The sequence below is a fragment of the Ambystoma mexicanum genome, chromosome 14 (genome assembly GCF_040938575.1).
Source record: "Ambystoma mexicanum isolate Mex_15411 chromosome 14, UKY_AmexF1_1, whole genome shotgun sequence".
NCBI classification, from domain to species: Eukaryota; Metazoa; Chordata; class Amphibia; order Caudata; family Ambystomatidae; genus Ambystoma; species Ambystoma mexicanum.
The window spans coordinates 206,299,525-206,316,283 of record NC_090940.1 but is presented as its reverse complement, the minus strand read 5'-3'; the positions used below and the strand labels follow the sequence as shown (position 1 = coordinate 206,316,283).

Below are 16,759 nucleotides of genomic sequence, written 5' to 3'. Positions count from 1 at the left end.
GCAAGTCGCTGAAACATGCATAATGTTTTAACATTACAGGGAGCTGTCCAGCACTGAAGTAGAGTACAAAAAGTAACAATCTAATCCAGCACTGGACAGCTCCCTCTAACTTGTGTAGTGTCAGCGAGTGCACTTGATACATGTTATTTTTTAATGGGGGGACCTACCCCCCCCATAAAATAAAGGCCCCAGTACTGAAATTGCTCACCAATACTACACAAGTCAGAGGGAGCTGTCCAGTGCTGAAATACATTGTAGCTGTATTGAATCTATTTCAGCACTGGACAGCTCCCTCTAACTTGTGTAGAGTAGTTTTCATTGGGGTGGGATCCCCCCGCAAACTCCCCAAACCCCAATTTTCAAAATTGAAACCTTTCCTCGACCCATTGAATTTCCAACCCAAACATTACAGTAGCTATCGTTTACAATGTCCGTGCCTTGTGTGGTGAATCGTGGTGCTGCAAGCCACACAAGATACTTACCCAGAACTGCCTGGCAGCGGTAGTGACGCTACCCGCTGCAGCGGGATGGCGGCCGCAGTGGCACAGCTCTAGACGGATGGGCATCCACCCCTTGGCTACACTCTGAGGGATGGAAGTCCATGAGTGAGAGAAGATGGCAGAAAGACACTGCAGGACCTCAGAGGAAAGGCTCTAGTCTTTTCCTTCGACAGCAGCAGGAGTAGTCCCAGATGTTTGGTGCACCATAGACTCAAGAGCCTATAGGACGATCTCCTTTCAAATCCCCACAGAGGAACCTGGGGAAATTTAAGGATGTATCTAAATTAATCAAATAAGAACCTGAGCCCAAGGACAAGACAAATAATATTTCAAGAGGTCCAGGATAATAGAAGAATAAATAAAAGCAAATAAAGTGGAAATACTATTGAAGTAATAGAAACCCAACTGGCCAATGGAAAGAGAGCCTAACACAGAAGGACTAGAGTGGAAACACCCTGCTAGCTAATCCTGTAAGCAGGGCTTTGCTCGAATCAGCAGTCCACAGGATGAGGAGGAGTCTGGATATAAAAGCAGAGCCAGTTAATTCAGAATTTGTCTCAGTCTGGTTCCCTTTACTTTTCGCCAGACGCTGCTGGGTGAAGAGCTGTATCCTGAAGGATTTGGTGCTGCCTGGGTGAAGGAGCCTGGACTATCCTGCATCACTGCCTGACTGGATGCTGCCTGAAGAGCCTGGAGTAAAATGATTGACCCGTGGGGGGCAAAGAGTACCCCTGCAGCCCGCCTAAGCAACATACTGGGAAAGAGGCAATCTGGTTTTCGCCCTCGGCATAGCACTGAGTCAGCCCTGCTTGACTAAAAGAATCAGCTACTAGGTAACATGGATATGGGCAAATCAGCGCTCCTCCTGCTCCTTGACCTATCTTCAGCGTTCGACCTGGTTGACCACAAGATCCTAGGGAAACACCGCACAGACTCTGCACACTTCTCCGATGAGGCCACCACCTGGAGAACATCCTTCCCTGAAGGCAGAGTCATGAGGGTTTTCTCAGACCAGGCATCAGCCGTCCCATCTCCCATTGGTTGCGGTGCTCCACAAGGCTCATGCACTTCCCCTACACTCTACAACCTTTTCACCTTACAACTGTTCAATGACCTAGAAGACTTTGGCATAACGTTCACCAATTATACAGATGATACACAAATTCTTCTCCCTCTTACTGGTGATTACGCACATGACAAAACACATACGCCATCATCCAGGCCTGGATGGCAGCAAATGGCCTCTGTCTCAATGGAGACAAAACCGAAATCCTACTGGTTGGCCCCAAAGAGACCCTCAAAAATCTAGACAAGAACTACTGCAGTTTCAAAATAGAGAACACTGTAGTCACAGTCAACTGCTGTAAAAACCCTTGGAGTCCTCCTGGACTCAACCCTATCTATGGATAGACAAGTCAGCTATATCTCCGCCTCAGCAGCACTCACAACCAAAATTATCAATGCTGCAAAACCCTACTTCTCAGCCAATAATTGTCTCAACATTGCCAGAGCAACTATAAGTGCAAAACTAGACTATTGTAATGTCCTCCTACTCGGCACAACCGCCAAAACCATCAACAGATTACAAATCGCCCAACACAATGCACTTATAGCAGCTCTCAGCATTCCTAAGAGAGAGCACATCTCTGAGGCAAGAAAAGACGCCCAATGGCTCCCCATCAGAGAGCGCATACTGTTCAAAGCACTTACAATAACCCACAGATGCTTATCCCAATTGACACCCTCCTATCTAGTGGAACGAATACACAAAGGCCAAACACTCAGACCTAAGCGTGACATATACTCACACCAACTCACTATTCCTACCTTCAATAGAACCAAAGCCGGTGGTTCCAGTTTTGAGGTTCTAGCACCAAAATCCTGGAACTCACTTCCATTCGAACTCAGAAAAGAAACCTCACTCATGGCTTTCAGAAAGGTACTGAAAACCAAACTATTCAAGTGAACCTCACCTGCTCAGCTGTTCTCCCCTGTAACCTGGGAACTAGAGCAGCGTATGTACCCAACTACCGAACCTGTACCCAAGTAATGTAACTATGTTTAACCTGCTGCCAAGTGAAAATGCTGTAACAGTGCCTCGATGCCCGAGGGCAGTTTGTGCGCTTTATAAATGCAAATAAATAAATAAATAATAAATAAATAAGCCAAAAGGACGGAAGAGCTGAACTGCCTGAGCAGCCTAAGAGGCTGATGTCGTTAATTGACCTAAGGGGGGGTGGGGGGGGGGGGGGAGGAGGGTACACCTACAGCTATGAAGGTGAAAGAGCGGACCCATCTAAGAAGAGGCTATTGGCAAAAACATGATAAGATCCTGGTAGAGAGAGACCACGACCCTTGAGGCAAGGAGGAGCAAACACAAAGATCCCCTGAAGAGGAGAGGGGCAACAATCCAGGTCCCTGGAGGACGCAAGGGGCAAAAGAGAGAAGGAAGGTAAAGAAGACAGCCTCCTGAAGGAAAGAGGAGTCACGCAGAGCGAGAGAGAGAGAGGGGGGGGGGGATGAACCACTTGAAGGCCAGAGATGGAGAACCAAAGCGCAGGACCCAGCTGATCCCCTTTCACCTTGAAGGCAACTTCAGGTCCCAGGTTGATCGTTTTGTGTAAGCGCCCTTTTTCCCTATCTGACGAAACCATCAGAGAAAACTTCTTTTGAATTGTTAGACTTTTGTTATTTATGGAAGGACTTTAAATTAGATATTCAACCCTTAATACTTTTCACCCAACGGAACGACTAAGTTTATTTTCTTCATTGCACCATTTGATTTAGCTATTCTGACAACTCACCTTCAATGAACTTTTGATTCAGGAAAAATTCATTTTAAGTTAAAGGATTAGTTGTGACAGGTGGGTTTACTTTAGGGGTTTTAGTACTTGGGGCACCTTTTATACTTCATAGGTAAAGTACATAATTTACATTTTAAAACACTGCTTTATACTGTAAACCCTATTTTCGTACACCATAAAGTATTTTCTTTAAGAAGACTCAAAGTCTGAGATCCTTCTATTCACCATGTCGTCACACTTGATGATCTCAGGCCTAACTGCCAATAAAGCGTTCACACAGGCATCATTCCATTCAAACATGACAACTTTCTTAAATTTGTCAGTGTCCACACAACTGGAGAATCCCTTCCAAACTATAAGTAGTATTCTGCTATTCCCCAGAATTATTGTAAATGATCCTCATCAAAATGACTGACAATTTATTGTGGCATCCACAAAGCCTGATCATGAGCCGTAGGGCACATGTTCCAAATGTACTACTTGTGTGTCAAAAGGTAGTTCCTGAGGCTTGTGTTCAAACCCCAAAAAATCCCACCCTGATCTAGCTAAGCTTTTGATTGTTTAAAGTTTCCTACAGCTCACCCAGAGTAGCGTGACCAAGGCTCACCTCTTGAGAGCGGGTTGGAGATGAAGCATAATGCATTAATCGGTGAAAGGGACTGTCGACACAAGGTTAAAGTACTCTTATTTATCCATTAACAATCAGTAAGTAAAATGTACCTTCACTGGCGTGTTTCAGTTAAGCAGGACACTGTTAAAGTCTCTAGTGAGAGGAAAAGTCTTCCAGTTCAACAGCGGACTCCCACCCCGACACAGCCCTCTCAAACTTTCACCTTTCCATCTCCAATACTCTTGACGCACTTTACCCCATCACGAAGGTCCGACTGAAACCTCCCCAAAAGTGCAACTCTTGTACAACCCCGACCTAGCTGACCTTATACACAACTGCAGGGCAGCAGAGCCGAAATGGGGATCTTCATGTGCACCCTCTGATAAGTTGTCCTGCCGCCTTCTGCAAAGGCAATATAGACTCTGCATTCAGCGCGAGAAAAGAGTCCATATTCAATCCTGCAACTTCCAACAATACAGCCTAACTTTTCAAAGTCTGAAAGGAGATTGCCAACCCTACTGTAACCTCATCCTCTATATTGCACCCACCCAGGCCCTTTGCGGGGCCCTTGCTGCACACTTCACAGTCAAAACACACGACATCCTGTCCTCTCTCTCCTCTGCACCCACTCATGCACCATCATCTCCTGGGCCCCCTTCGGCTGCCCCGCCACTTCCACGCTTCTCGCCTCCCTCTCCCCCGTCACACCCGAGGAGGTTTCTAGACAAGTCCTGCCTATGAAAGCCTCCTCCAAACAGGTGGACTCTTGCCCTTCCAAAACCACCAAGGACAACATTCACTCTTTAGCCCCAGCCGTGGCAGACCTCTGCAACCTCTCCTTCGCCACTGGAGTCTTCCCCACTTCCCTCAAACACTCTTGTGCAAACCTCTACCGACTCTTCTATTCCGGATAACTAATGCCCGATCGCCATTACTCCTTTCCTGGGCAAACTCCTGGAGAAGTTGGCTATCTCTCAGTTTACCCTCCACACTGAATCAGACTGGCTTCAGAGCATCCAGAGGCACGGAACCTGCTCTTCTGAACACCCATGTAGACCTGCTCTCAAACATTCACTCCAACTCTCCCCTCTGTCCTCATTCTCCTTGAACTCTCCTCTGCTTTTGACACAGTAAACCACAACATCCTGATCTCCCGTCTGTGATACTCTGGGCATCAGGATCTGGATCTGGTGTGGCTTGCGTCCTTTCTCTCCAACTGTCCTTCCCATGTGAAACTTGGGTTCTTTCTCTCCACCATTACTCTTTCTACTTGTGGTGTCCCCCAGGGATCTAATCTAGCCCCCTGGTTTTTCAATGTCTACATGGCCCTTTGGCACACAGAATATCTGCCTTTACCTCCAACTTTCAGTGCTATGCGGATGATACACATCTTTCTTTCAGGCTACCCATTGGCCTCTTCCTTCTCCTCACTACCCCCAGCCTCTTCCTTGCTCATTCCTGTGTCAACAATTCAGTCCTGGTTTGCTCCTAACCACCTCTGCCCTAATGCCAGCAAGACAGAGATCGTCATCATCGGGACCCCTTCTCCCATTTTCCCACTCTCACTCTGACCGGCCGCCCTTGGTCCTGTGCCCCCCAACCACCAGTGCGTCAAAAAATCTGGGGGTCATCTTCGACTACTCCTTCTCTCATCACATCTCGGACATGTCCAAAAAGTCCCACTACCATCTGCACTTTACTCTCCGACCTCTTCAATTTATCCAGAATAGAACCTCAAGACTTATCTTGGCTTCAAGCCCAGGGATCATATCTCTCCGGCGCTGAAATCTCTCCACTGGCTCCCTGTCGATACAAGGATCAAGTTAAAGATCCTCTGTATAGTCCACAAGGCTTTCTGGGGCGGGGTTCCTTACTATCTACAATGCTCTCCTCTCAAATACTCTCCTAGGGCCCTCCGCTCGACCGCCTCCAACGCTCAGCGGGTGAGCCGTTTCTGCAAAAAGATTTGGGGTAAATCTCTATCCTCTGCAGGTGCCTCCCTCTGGAACAGCCCATCTATCTCTGTCTTGAGCTGGACCTCCTCAAGTTCCGGAAACTCAAGACCTTCCTCTTCTCTTCCTCTCTCCCTCACTTACTTACTGCCTTCTCTTCGCTCGTTTTCCTCCCATCTTCTCTTCCCCAACCTGCTCAGTTAGCTGACTGGTCACCTGGTGCACCGCCACAGCCTCACAGGTTCCAGGCTTCCCTGCCAGTCCTGCACTTGCTTCCGGGCCTCTGCACTCTGCCTGGCACTACTGCAATATGCGCCATGATAGGGGCACCCACGCTGCACTTCACCCTGGCCCCTGCTGGACGGGGCGCACTCGTCTCCCTGCCCCTCCCTCGCCTTTCCTGTTCTGCGCACTTACACAACCTTGAATGTTCTAGGCCTAGCAGTCTGTCTGTCCAGTCCTCCCTCTGTCTCCCCTCCCTAGCCTGGTTGTGCTTGAAATACTCATGCATTGGATGACCAACCAATCTGAAATGCTCTCCAGACAGTACTATAGTTTATTGATCTGTATGTCCCTTTCCCTCGCCCCCCCTTTACCCCCCTCACTCTTTGTCAAGCACTTCACTAGTAGATATGCCTCTGGCCTAGTATGCTAGTTATTGTTGTTAGATCATTGATGTGCCTGCATTCCCAGAATCAACAGCAGGGGACTCTTCGCTGTCAGGACTCCCAAGACTATCCATGCTTAAACAATTCGAGAATCATTCCTCGTAGGAGAAGATCCTCAAGGGATCTGGTTCTGTTTCCCCCACTGTGAAGCTCTGTAGTCCTATGCTACCTTGACTCCTGTGACCCCCTTCCCAGTCCTTCCACAACAGGCCCCTGTCTGGTGCGACTCTCTAAGCAAACCACAATCATTCTTCCCTGGGGCCTCCTCTTTACGACCCCAGCCTCAGAAGCCAAATCCTGTGCCTGAGCATGTTGTAGGAACCCTGCATCACAGCAACTGCAGACATTCAGCTGACTTGCCTTTCTGCTTCTGTTGGCGCGATATGGGACTGACTGAATCCAGAGTAATCACTGTTCCCAAGGGTCTTGGAGTTCAATCTGCATCAGTGCAACGATGCTGGCGCGTGCACACACTGGTTGCTGAACAACCTGTTAAGTAACCACACTAGAAACAGTCAACAGTATCCTGCAGAACTGCTTCTTCGGTTGCAGAGTTTTGCACCCGCCTGATACTGCAGCACTGCTGCCATGTCTTCAGCTTTTTCTTCATCAAGAGATATGCTCCATATTCAGAGACCCTTGGGGCTCCCCGCCAATGCATCACCAGGAACTACTTGTTGGGGCACATTCGCACAGAGGTATCTCTTTCCTGCCAAAGACTGCCCTTATTTAGTCTGCTGGTCTCTCCAGCCTTTATTTGAACTTGCCAGCCTAGATAGTAAAGCATTCATATACCCATTACTGTTCCTTTCTAGATGGGACTCGCTAATGACTTTCAAGAACTCTTAAAACGGTTTCTACTTACCGAATACATTGTGGTATCTTCAACTTCATTCAGTATTTACCTGAGAGTATGGTTTTTCTTTGAGTATTCATATATAAAGATGATATTTTTAGAGAAATTGTGTGTTGTCGATCTCCGATTGGGTGTTCATGAAAAGTGTGTACTGTACCTGTGAACCACCCCACTCCACCACCTAGGTGCTTGGCCTGGGCTGCTCTGTCATGACTAGCACTTAGAGACTGGTGAGTTTGCGGGAAAATGAATAGTAATAGTACTAGTACTAGTGTTCAGCACAGCTGATCTTGAAGATACTGGCCAAGTTCCTGCAGAGTGCCTCTCCTTGCAAGGTAAGCCTTGTGGTCTCTCTTCCTTACCACAGGCACTTGTCTATTTTTGGTGTCCACGTTGCATTTTACTGTGCAAAAAGTCATTTTGGGAATAAAGGCAACAATTTAGCTTCTACAGTAGCAATTCGGAATTGCAGCTGCTTGCATTAGAAAAGCATGTGTCTTGATGCACATGCTTTTTCGCCTACCAACAACTGCGTGTGCACCGGATTCTGTGGGCATTCTGATCCTTTGCCCTCTACAGCAGCACCCACCAACCCATTCTAAAATGGCTGCAGGCTTTCCATGTTGTCTTTGTTAACCTGACCTTGGCCCCTGTTGATTGGCTACCTCTTTGTTCATCTTCCAATTGTCGGGACTGGGAGGCAGGAGGCCAATTCTGGCCCCCGTCTGCTCCCTGTCCGCTACATGATTCTACTACCACACCTCGACCCTCCCTGAGGATGCTACCCCTGGACTATTGAACTACCATGACTCTCTTACCATACATTTTCCTCCTTCTTGATTTCCCTGTACTTCCTTTCTCGGTGGGTACTCTGTTCTCCCGGTTTCTGTACTCACCTTTACCATCTGACTCCCACTTTCAATTCCTTAACTACTGGGCCCTCACTGAACTTGAAGTCAATCTTGGGTGTATTTTTCATTTAATCTGTGGCCATGGATTGTAACCTGCTAGCCCAGTGATTGTTCTATACCGCTGTACTTGCTTACCCCTCCCTTTGCCTCCTCTCATCACACTCATGGCGCTTTCTGTTTCTCCCATCTATTCCAACTGCTTCTCTATCAATTATCCTTCCCTTCTCACTAAGTCTGGAAAGAAGAAGTTTAAAAAGGATATCTTGGCCTCCAGCCTTGGTCTCCCCATCGCCAATACCTACACCAGCGCCTCTTCCAGAGAGACCCTCACCGCGACATCCTCTTTGTTGTTCCTTTGCCAGATCTATGGACCCCCCCCATATGACCTCTGTGCTCCGTCCTGTCTCCTCTCCCATTAATGGTGGTACTCACTGGGAAGTCCTCATGGCTTCTTTCGACTCCTCCAGAGTCATCCTTAATGTCTACCTAAATGGCACGGTCATAGTCCTCAGGCTAATCTCCTCCTCTTCAATAGGCGGTTCACTCACCACATCAACTTCCTTTCATCTCCGGCTGTCCCCCTCCTCTCATTCCTTGGCTACCTTGCCCACTCTTCCCTCCTCTTCCCCACTTAAGGCTATCTCCACAACTCTGCAGGGCGTACCTCTGATTTGTACCCCTCCCCGGAAGGTCTTTAAGGCCGGCAACCTTCTCCATCATGCCACTCTCAACTCTCGCTCTGCTGTCAAACACTCCTCTGACATCTGCCACCGCCTTGAAGAACTGGACCTTGATGTCCTAGGTTTTACGGAGACATGGTCCAGGGCCAGCTCCATCACAAGCTTTGACACACTCCTCCCTGATGGCTACAAGATCCTCTCCACACCCAGATCCACTCAGCCTGGAGGGGGCGTAGCCCTGATCTTTCCTGAGTGGATTCCTGCCACTATCATTCCCACCCAGACCTACTCCTCTTTCGAATGCCTTTTCTGCAGGCTTCCAATCTCTCCTAGCCACTCTCTTACTGTTGCCACTCTCTACCGGCCCCCTGGTCAAATAACCTCTTTTCTCTGTGTGGGCTGACCTCTCTTGCTCCCTCCTGGCCTCAACCACTAAACAACTCCTCCTTGGTGATCTCAACCTCGATTCTCCCTGTCCCTCATCTCTGTTCTTTTGCGACCTCTGTGATTCCCTCTCCATCCTCCCACCTGGCCCGACGCACTCTGCAGGACACACACTCGATGCCTTGATCTCCTCTGGCCTCCTCCCCTCTACCTCTCTGACCACTCCTCCCTCCTGGAGTGACCACTGCCTTCTTTCCTCTCATCTCTCACTCTCTTCGCCTCAAGCCAAGCCTAACCCAACACTGCCACGTACTTTCTCGGATATCCGACCTATGAAGTGTGTGTCAGTGGAGGCTTTCGCTGCCACTTTCTCTCTCCACCCCTCCTGCTCTGGCCGACTTCCCCCCCCCGGACACAGCCCTGTCCCTTCTCTACTCTTCTATTTCTGATACCCTTGATGCTCTTGCCCCCGTCATGAGGATCCGCTTGAAGTCCAAAGCCAAGTGCAATTCCTGGTATGACTTCGACCTAGCTACACTTAAACGTAAGTGTAGGGCGGCTGAGAGGAAATGGAGGGCTTCTTGCTCATCTCTGACAAACTGGCCTGTCGTCTGCTCCAAAGACAATACCGACTCTCTGTCCGCACAAAAAAGAGAGTCCACATTCAAGCCTGTCTCTCTGCGGCTTCTAACAACTCGGCCGAACTCTTTAAAATCTGCAAGGAGCATGCCAACCCTGCTGCAGTCTCTACCCCGCCTCTTACCTCCCAGGCTCTCTGCAATGCCCTTGCCTCTCACTTTATCTCAAAAACCCAGTACATCCTTTCCACCTTCTCCTGTCCACCTTCTCCTCCCCTCCCTCTCCTATTCCCTCTCAGTCTGTGCCTGCTGACACCCCCTTTAACCACCCCCCTTGTCCTTTCCTCTTTTCTCCCCTGATGAGGTCACCAGACAAGTACGATCTATGAAAGCCTTGTCAAAACAGGTTTATCCTGGTTCCTCTAAAACCATCAAGGACCACATCGAGACCCTCGCTCCGGCCCTTGCCGATTTCTGGAACCACTCCTTTGCCTCAGGATCCCTCCCCTCCCCTCTGAAGCACTCCCTTGTACATCCTCTCATCAAGAAACCCACAGCGGATCCTTCCCGTCCGGCTAAGTATCGCCCAATTTCGATTACTCTGTTTCTGGGCAAACTCCTGGAAAAGCTGGCCATCTCTCAGCATAATCTACTTTCCGATTCTGTTGGCTATCTCCATGACCATCAGTCTGGCTTCAGAGCTGCCAGAAGCATGGAAACTGCTCTCCTGAACATCCGTGAAGATCTGCTCTCCAAACTTGACTAACATTCCCTCTGTGATCGTCCTACTCCATCTCTCTTCTGCCTTCAACACGGTCAACCATACCATCCCAGCTCAACCGTCTGTGATAACCTGGGTATCACTGATCAGGCTCTGTCCTGGCTGACCTCTTTGCTCTCAGATCGACCCTCCCAGGTCCAACTTTGGTTCTTCCTATCATCCATCTTCCTCTCTACGTGTGGTGTTCCCGAAGGGTCTATCCTCTCGCCCTGGCTTTTCAACCAATACCTAGCAACTCTCGCCCACTGCATTGCCGTTTTCTGCTCATATTTCCAGTGCTATGCTGATAACACAACTCATTTTCAGGCTGCCTCTGCCACCTCCTCTCCCTCTCTCATCTCGGATTGCGTAACTGCCATTCAAGATTGGTGTGCCGCCAATGATCTTTGTCAGAATGCCAGCAAGACAGAGATCCTCCTCATCAGCACACCTTCACCATCCTTTCCGGTCACTCTGGCCGGCCTCCCTTGGCCAGCCTCCTACCCCCACCTGCGAGGCTAAGAACCTCAGGGTCATCTTTGACTCCATACTTTCCTTCTCCGCCCACATCTCAGATGTCTCTAAAAAGTCAAACTTCCTATTGCACCTCCTCCGAGGTACTTTGCCTTTCCTCTCCTTCCCCCAGAAGCTCGCAGTCTCCCAAGCTCTGGTTCTCTCTAGGTTGGATTATTTTAACAGCCCCTTTCTAAATCTACCTGCCTCTACTCTCTGCCCTCTGAAACTAATCCAGAACAGAACTGTGAGACTTGTCCTTTGCCTCAAGCCCTAGGATCGTATCTCTCCAGCTCTGACATCTCTCCATTGGCTCCCAGTAGATGCAAGGATTACAAGGCTTTCTTGTGCCTGGGTCCAAAATACCTTCAACTATCCCTCTGCAAATACCTCCCCTCTCGAGCTCTTCGCTCCTCTACCTCCCTTAGGGTCAGACGTTTTTCTAAGAAACGAGCTGGGGGTAGATCTCTTTCTTCAGCTGGGTCATCCCTCTGGAACAGCCTCCCTGCCACTCTAAAACTTGAGGAGAACCATCTCTGATTCCGGAAGCACTTCAAGACCTTCCTCTTTGCTTCTGCCTTCGCCCATCTCGCCCCGTCTCCCCTGGTGATCTGTTCTCTCTTGGCACCGTACACCTGGCCACCCTCTGTCCCCTGGACCCTGGTTCCTGCTCACCCTCCTGCACTGAGGACTGTATCTGTACCCATACAGTCCCCCACCCCTCCCAATTTCTTCTTTTTTTGCACTTATTCAGACATATCCAGTCTTTTGCCGTAAACGCAGCACTTGCCACTTGCTGGATGCACTACCATGGTTTATTGCCTCTTATCTATTTATATTTATTCATTATTTATCTGTTCTTCCCTACTTTGCACTTTCCACTCTCCCCCTTCCATGCAACCCCCACCCCCTTTCCCTTTCCCATGTATTTGCATGTTCTCAATGTCACTGGGCCTAGAAAGATCGTTGTTTTGTTCTCCCCTGGTCCCCCTCCATTGCCTTGTCGCACTCTGAAACACTTGTGTACAAGCGCGATACAAATACATTATCATATACTACTGAGTTAGGAAGATCTACCGAAGGACCCTGAACATATGCAATACATTTTTTATTTTGTCAGCAAGTCATACCAAGAAGTATCTGTAATCCAAGAAGTCAGTCCTATTCATGCTATGCAAATGACAAGTTGCACATCACGTGTGAGGCCTAATACGGCCAGGTTTGCTTGTTTCCTCGTTCAGTGGGGGAAGCAACTTCACAGATTTCCCTAGACTGCTCCCCTTGTGTGAGATGTCAACACTGACGTGCATATGGTTGTAATAAACACAGAGAATACTTATAGTCGCTTATATAGAAAAGCATGAAATTATATTTTACCCTCAACGTAAAGTGCATGTACACGCTGATCTGACAAACTTAAAAACCAATACAAAAAAATTCACAGCAAATTTAACATTATTAGGCACAGGCTTATTGATACCTTGTGAGTGCATGCGGCTGAAGAATTTTGACAAATATTTAAAGACTAGATTAGAGTTGTCCCTTCTGAACATTTAAACCAAATAACAGCCTACTTTGTTAAAAACCATCATTAAAACAAATTCATGCTAGCCTTTGGTAAGTGATAAACTTTGTACAGTACAATATTTCTTTGACATTGATCCAAAACACCATTTACTCAATTCGTAAACTTACCTCAAAACATAGTTTACACAAACTATGCACTGTGGTTGGGAGTTCTTCGTATTGTATATCACAGTGGCCTGTGTCTCCACCCAAACAAATCCTCCATGTTTGGCAAGCATCCGATACTGTCCTGTTGTTACCTGTCCTTTTGTGAACACTACAAGTAAAAACAAATACTGAAAATGATCCCTGCAAAACGTATTCAGACAAAAGCGTACCAAAGTATCTGCCAAATGCATCTGTAAATGACATGACAATCACCAAAAGGCTCGAAAGTGTATGGGTTTGGAAATCCAACTACATTCCAATGACACTTTTCACATAACTTGAACCTAAAATGTACATTCCATTTATTTATAAAAAAAAATCTTTACCATGCATTTGACTTGCCCCAATATTTGTTGCAAACCCCGAGCTTAGAGGGCATCTTTTGCTTATTGATTTATGCTGGGGGTTTCTCTCTGCTGAGGTGAAAGATGACTAAGGCTTAGACCATGGTCTGAAGTCCTCTGGTGGAGAAAGAGTTTTACCTTTCAGTTGATACCAGGCAGTGTCTTTTTTTGCTAATGTGTAGTTTGTGGCAGAAAATGGAGCAGATGAAAACAGAAAAGTATTTCTGAAAGAGCGAGAGGCGCCCTTCACAAAATGAGGCCTCCTGTTCGATTGCCCCTCTTGTTCGCTGCCATGATGAAAATTGTGCCCCTGTAAAATGCGAGGTACAAATGACTCCAAGCACTAGACAGCCAAACTAAGACTTTCGACTTTAAAAAAGTGCAACAACAAAAAAAAATGAAATGCTGTTTTCATGCTTTAAAACACAAAAATGTAAATCATGTATTTCTTCAGCTATTGCCTGATCAGTATGTAAAGACCTGTAGAAAATGCATATGCAATTGGAACTGGGCCACATGCAAAAACAGTGCCTCTCCCATATCTAAAAGGATATATGATATGGTAATTATAACGCGCCTATACACAAGTGTTTCAAGGCGCGACAAGGCAAGGGAGGGGAAACAGAGGGAAGACAGACAACGATCCTACTAGGCCAGGTGACATTGAGATCGCGCAAGTGCAGGGGGGGGGGGGAGGGAAAGGGGGAGGGGGCAGTGCAGTACATAGGATAACAGTAAGTAAATAAAGAGCAATAAAAGTGCAGCCAGCTGGAGGCCAGTGCAAGGGTAAGTGTAGACATCAGGTGTCAAGTGCTAGAAGGGGCTGTATGGATACAGAAACAGTCACTGGGTGCAAAGGTTGCCAAGGGGGCAGTGCAGGTGTGCAACTGGCGGAGAGGGGACCTGGGCCCAAGATCAGAGGGTAGCCAGGTAACCAGTGCAATTAGAGATTCAGCCAGGAGATCAGCAGGGGAGAGGAGGAGAGAAAGCAGAAGCAAAGAGGAAGGTCTTGAGGTGCTTCTGGAACCAGAGAAGCAGGGAGACTGTTCCAGGGAGAGGCCCCAGCAGAAGAAAGATCTACCACCAAGTCGCTGCTTGGAGAAGCAACTAACCCTGAGGGAGTTGGAGGCGGATGAGCGAAGAGCTTGAGAAGGAAGACATGTAGGAAGAGAGTTGAAGGCATTGAGGTCCCAGGGCCCAGAAGGCCTTGTGGACAATGCAGAGATTTCAGTCCTGGAGAGATACGATACCTGGGCTTCAGGCCAAGGACAAGTCCTGCAGTCCGGTTTTGGATAAGTTGCAGGGCGGAGAGTAGAGGCAGGCAGATTTAGAAATAGGCTGTTGCAGTAGTCCAGCCTAGAGAGAATCAGAGGAGACAGTGAGCTTCTGGGGGAAGGAGAGACAGGGAAGAATACCTCTGAGGAGGTGCAGCTGGTAGTGTGACTTCTTAGAGACGTCGGATGTGAGGAGAGAAGGAAAGTGTGGAGTCAAAGATGACCCTGAGGTTTTTAGCCTCACAGGTGGGAGCAGGAAGAGGGCCAAGATAGGCCGGCCAGAGTGACAGGAAAGGAGGGAGCAGGTGTGCCGATGAGGTGAATCTCGTCTTACTGGCATTAAGGCAGAGATCATTGGTGGTACACCATTCCTGGATGGCGGACAGTGCAGTGGGGAAGAAGTGCCAGGTATTGGTTTAACAGCCAGGAAGAGAGGTTAGACACTTGGGGAACACCACAGGTAGAGATGGAGATAGAGGAGAGGAAGGACCCAAGTTGGACCTGGGAGGGTCGATCAGAGAGGAAGGTCGTCAGCCAAGCCAGGGCCTGATCGGTGATACCCAGGTTATTATGGAGACGGTTGAGCAGGATGGCATGGTTGATCATGTCAAAGGCAGAAGACAGATTTAGTAAGAGGAGGACACAGGGGGTGTTGGAATCGAGGTTGGAGAGAGCAAGTCTTCACGGATGTTCAGGAGAGCAGTTTCCATGCTTCTGGCAGCTTGGCCTTATAATGCCTCAAATACATGGATTTTGAGCTTTCAAAATACAATTAACAATATCAGAAGTTCCCACACATGCCATAGTTCTAATATTGTTGGCTGAAGATGTACTTGTGGATCAAACCCAAACATGTTTAATTGTATTTTTTCCATGCAGTTCAATTCCCTTTGTTTGACACTTTACTTAACTTGAAATGAGACATGTAATTATTCTTCAATGGTCCACACTCTTGTGAGATCGAAAGTTGTGCATTCATTTCTCTACTCTACAGTACTTGTACACGTAGATCAATGTTGACTGGAGTTGAACTAGAATTCACCTCACTCCAGCCAACAATCATATGACAGGATATGCGGCCCTAGTAAGGTCTCAATTCATCATGTTCAAACTAGTTTAGCCTCTAAAGCTTTGCAAGATGCCGGATAATGGAGTAATTACAAAGACCTGTCACATCCATCAAAACCAGGCTGCTCATGAAATCAATTTAGCTGAAGTCATGCAATAGTTTATCTGATCTCCGTGATGAAGCCGAAGAAACTAGTCTCAACATGCATTATCATGATGCAGAATAATGTGCATGGGATGTAGCAACAGTGAAATCTGTGGGCCAAAGTCAGCATTTCTTTACTTAGGAATTGAAAAGGAAAGTTAAAAGTGATGTATTTAACCCCAAAAATATTAATTGCAAAGAAAATAACCTCTTTGTAGCGAAGGCTCAATCAACTTAAAACAAATTGCAGTTCATCTTTAAAAATGTAATTGTATAGCCTGTATATAATTTGCCAGGAGCGTAATGGGAAAAACATTAACAAATAATTATCTCTAAATACGTCATATAGCGACATTCCAAATCTTAAATTCTTCTGCCTGATGTGCAGATTTCATTGATCTGTATTTTATTGAACTAGCACATTTTAAGTAAAGGTTACTGCAATTAAACAAAATGCCTCTGCAGAACTAGAGTGAAATTCTTTCCCACCTTTGCAATCCTGGGACTCAGAGGAACAAGTCCATCCTTTCATGTCACATAATGAGTGGAGCAACTGGAGATTATACAATAGCTTGCACGCAGAGTAATAGTGATGATTAATATATTGGGAGATGAATATTGAAGAATATTTCTGGATACAATTGGAAGGAGATGGCTGGGGAGCTGGAACCATCTGGATGACTAGTCCCCTGGCTGCCTGGAGAGATGAGCGCTTTGAAGAAGAGATGAGCAATGTATATATTGGAGACTCATTTCTAGATTGGAGGTCCAAGCTTATTCTAAATTTAAAATGCAAGTATATAAACCCCAATATAAACCCAAATTGCCCATAATACTATCCATGGAAAATCAGGGGAACAGAGTGCAGGGAGCCAAGGAGAAGGCTAATTTGACAGAGACACAAGCACAGTATTAAAAATGCACTGCGTCTATTTAAAACTGATTGCAAGTGAGATTTCATTTACAAAAGTCCAATGC

The 16,759-nt window shown here is 47.2% G+C and overlaps 1 protein-coding gene across 2 annotated transcripts in view; it reads right to left on the bottom strand.

The window, feature by feature from the left end:
* Positions 1 to 16,759, bottom strand: part of HIF1A (hypoxia inducible factor 1 subunit alpha) — a 650,717-nt gene that overhangs the window by 350,142 nt on the left and 283,816 nt on the right. For both annotated transcript variants that reach the window (XM_069638929.1, XM_069638928.1), the window contains exon 8: positions 12,912 to 13,059. In XM_069638929.1, the coding sequence (XP_069495030.1) occupies positions 12,912 to 13,059 (148 nt within the window). The remainder of the gene's footprint in view (positions 1 to 12,911; positions 13,060 to 16,759) is intronic.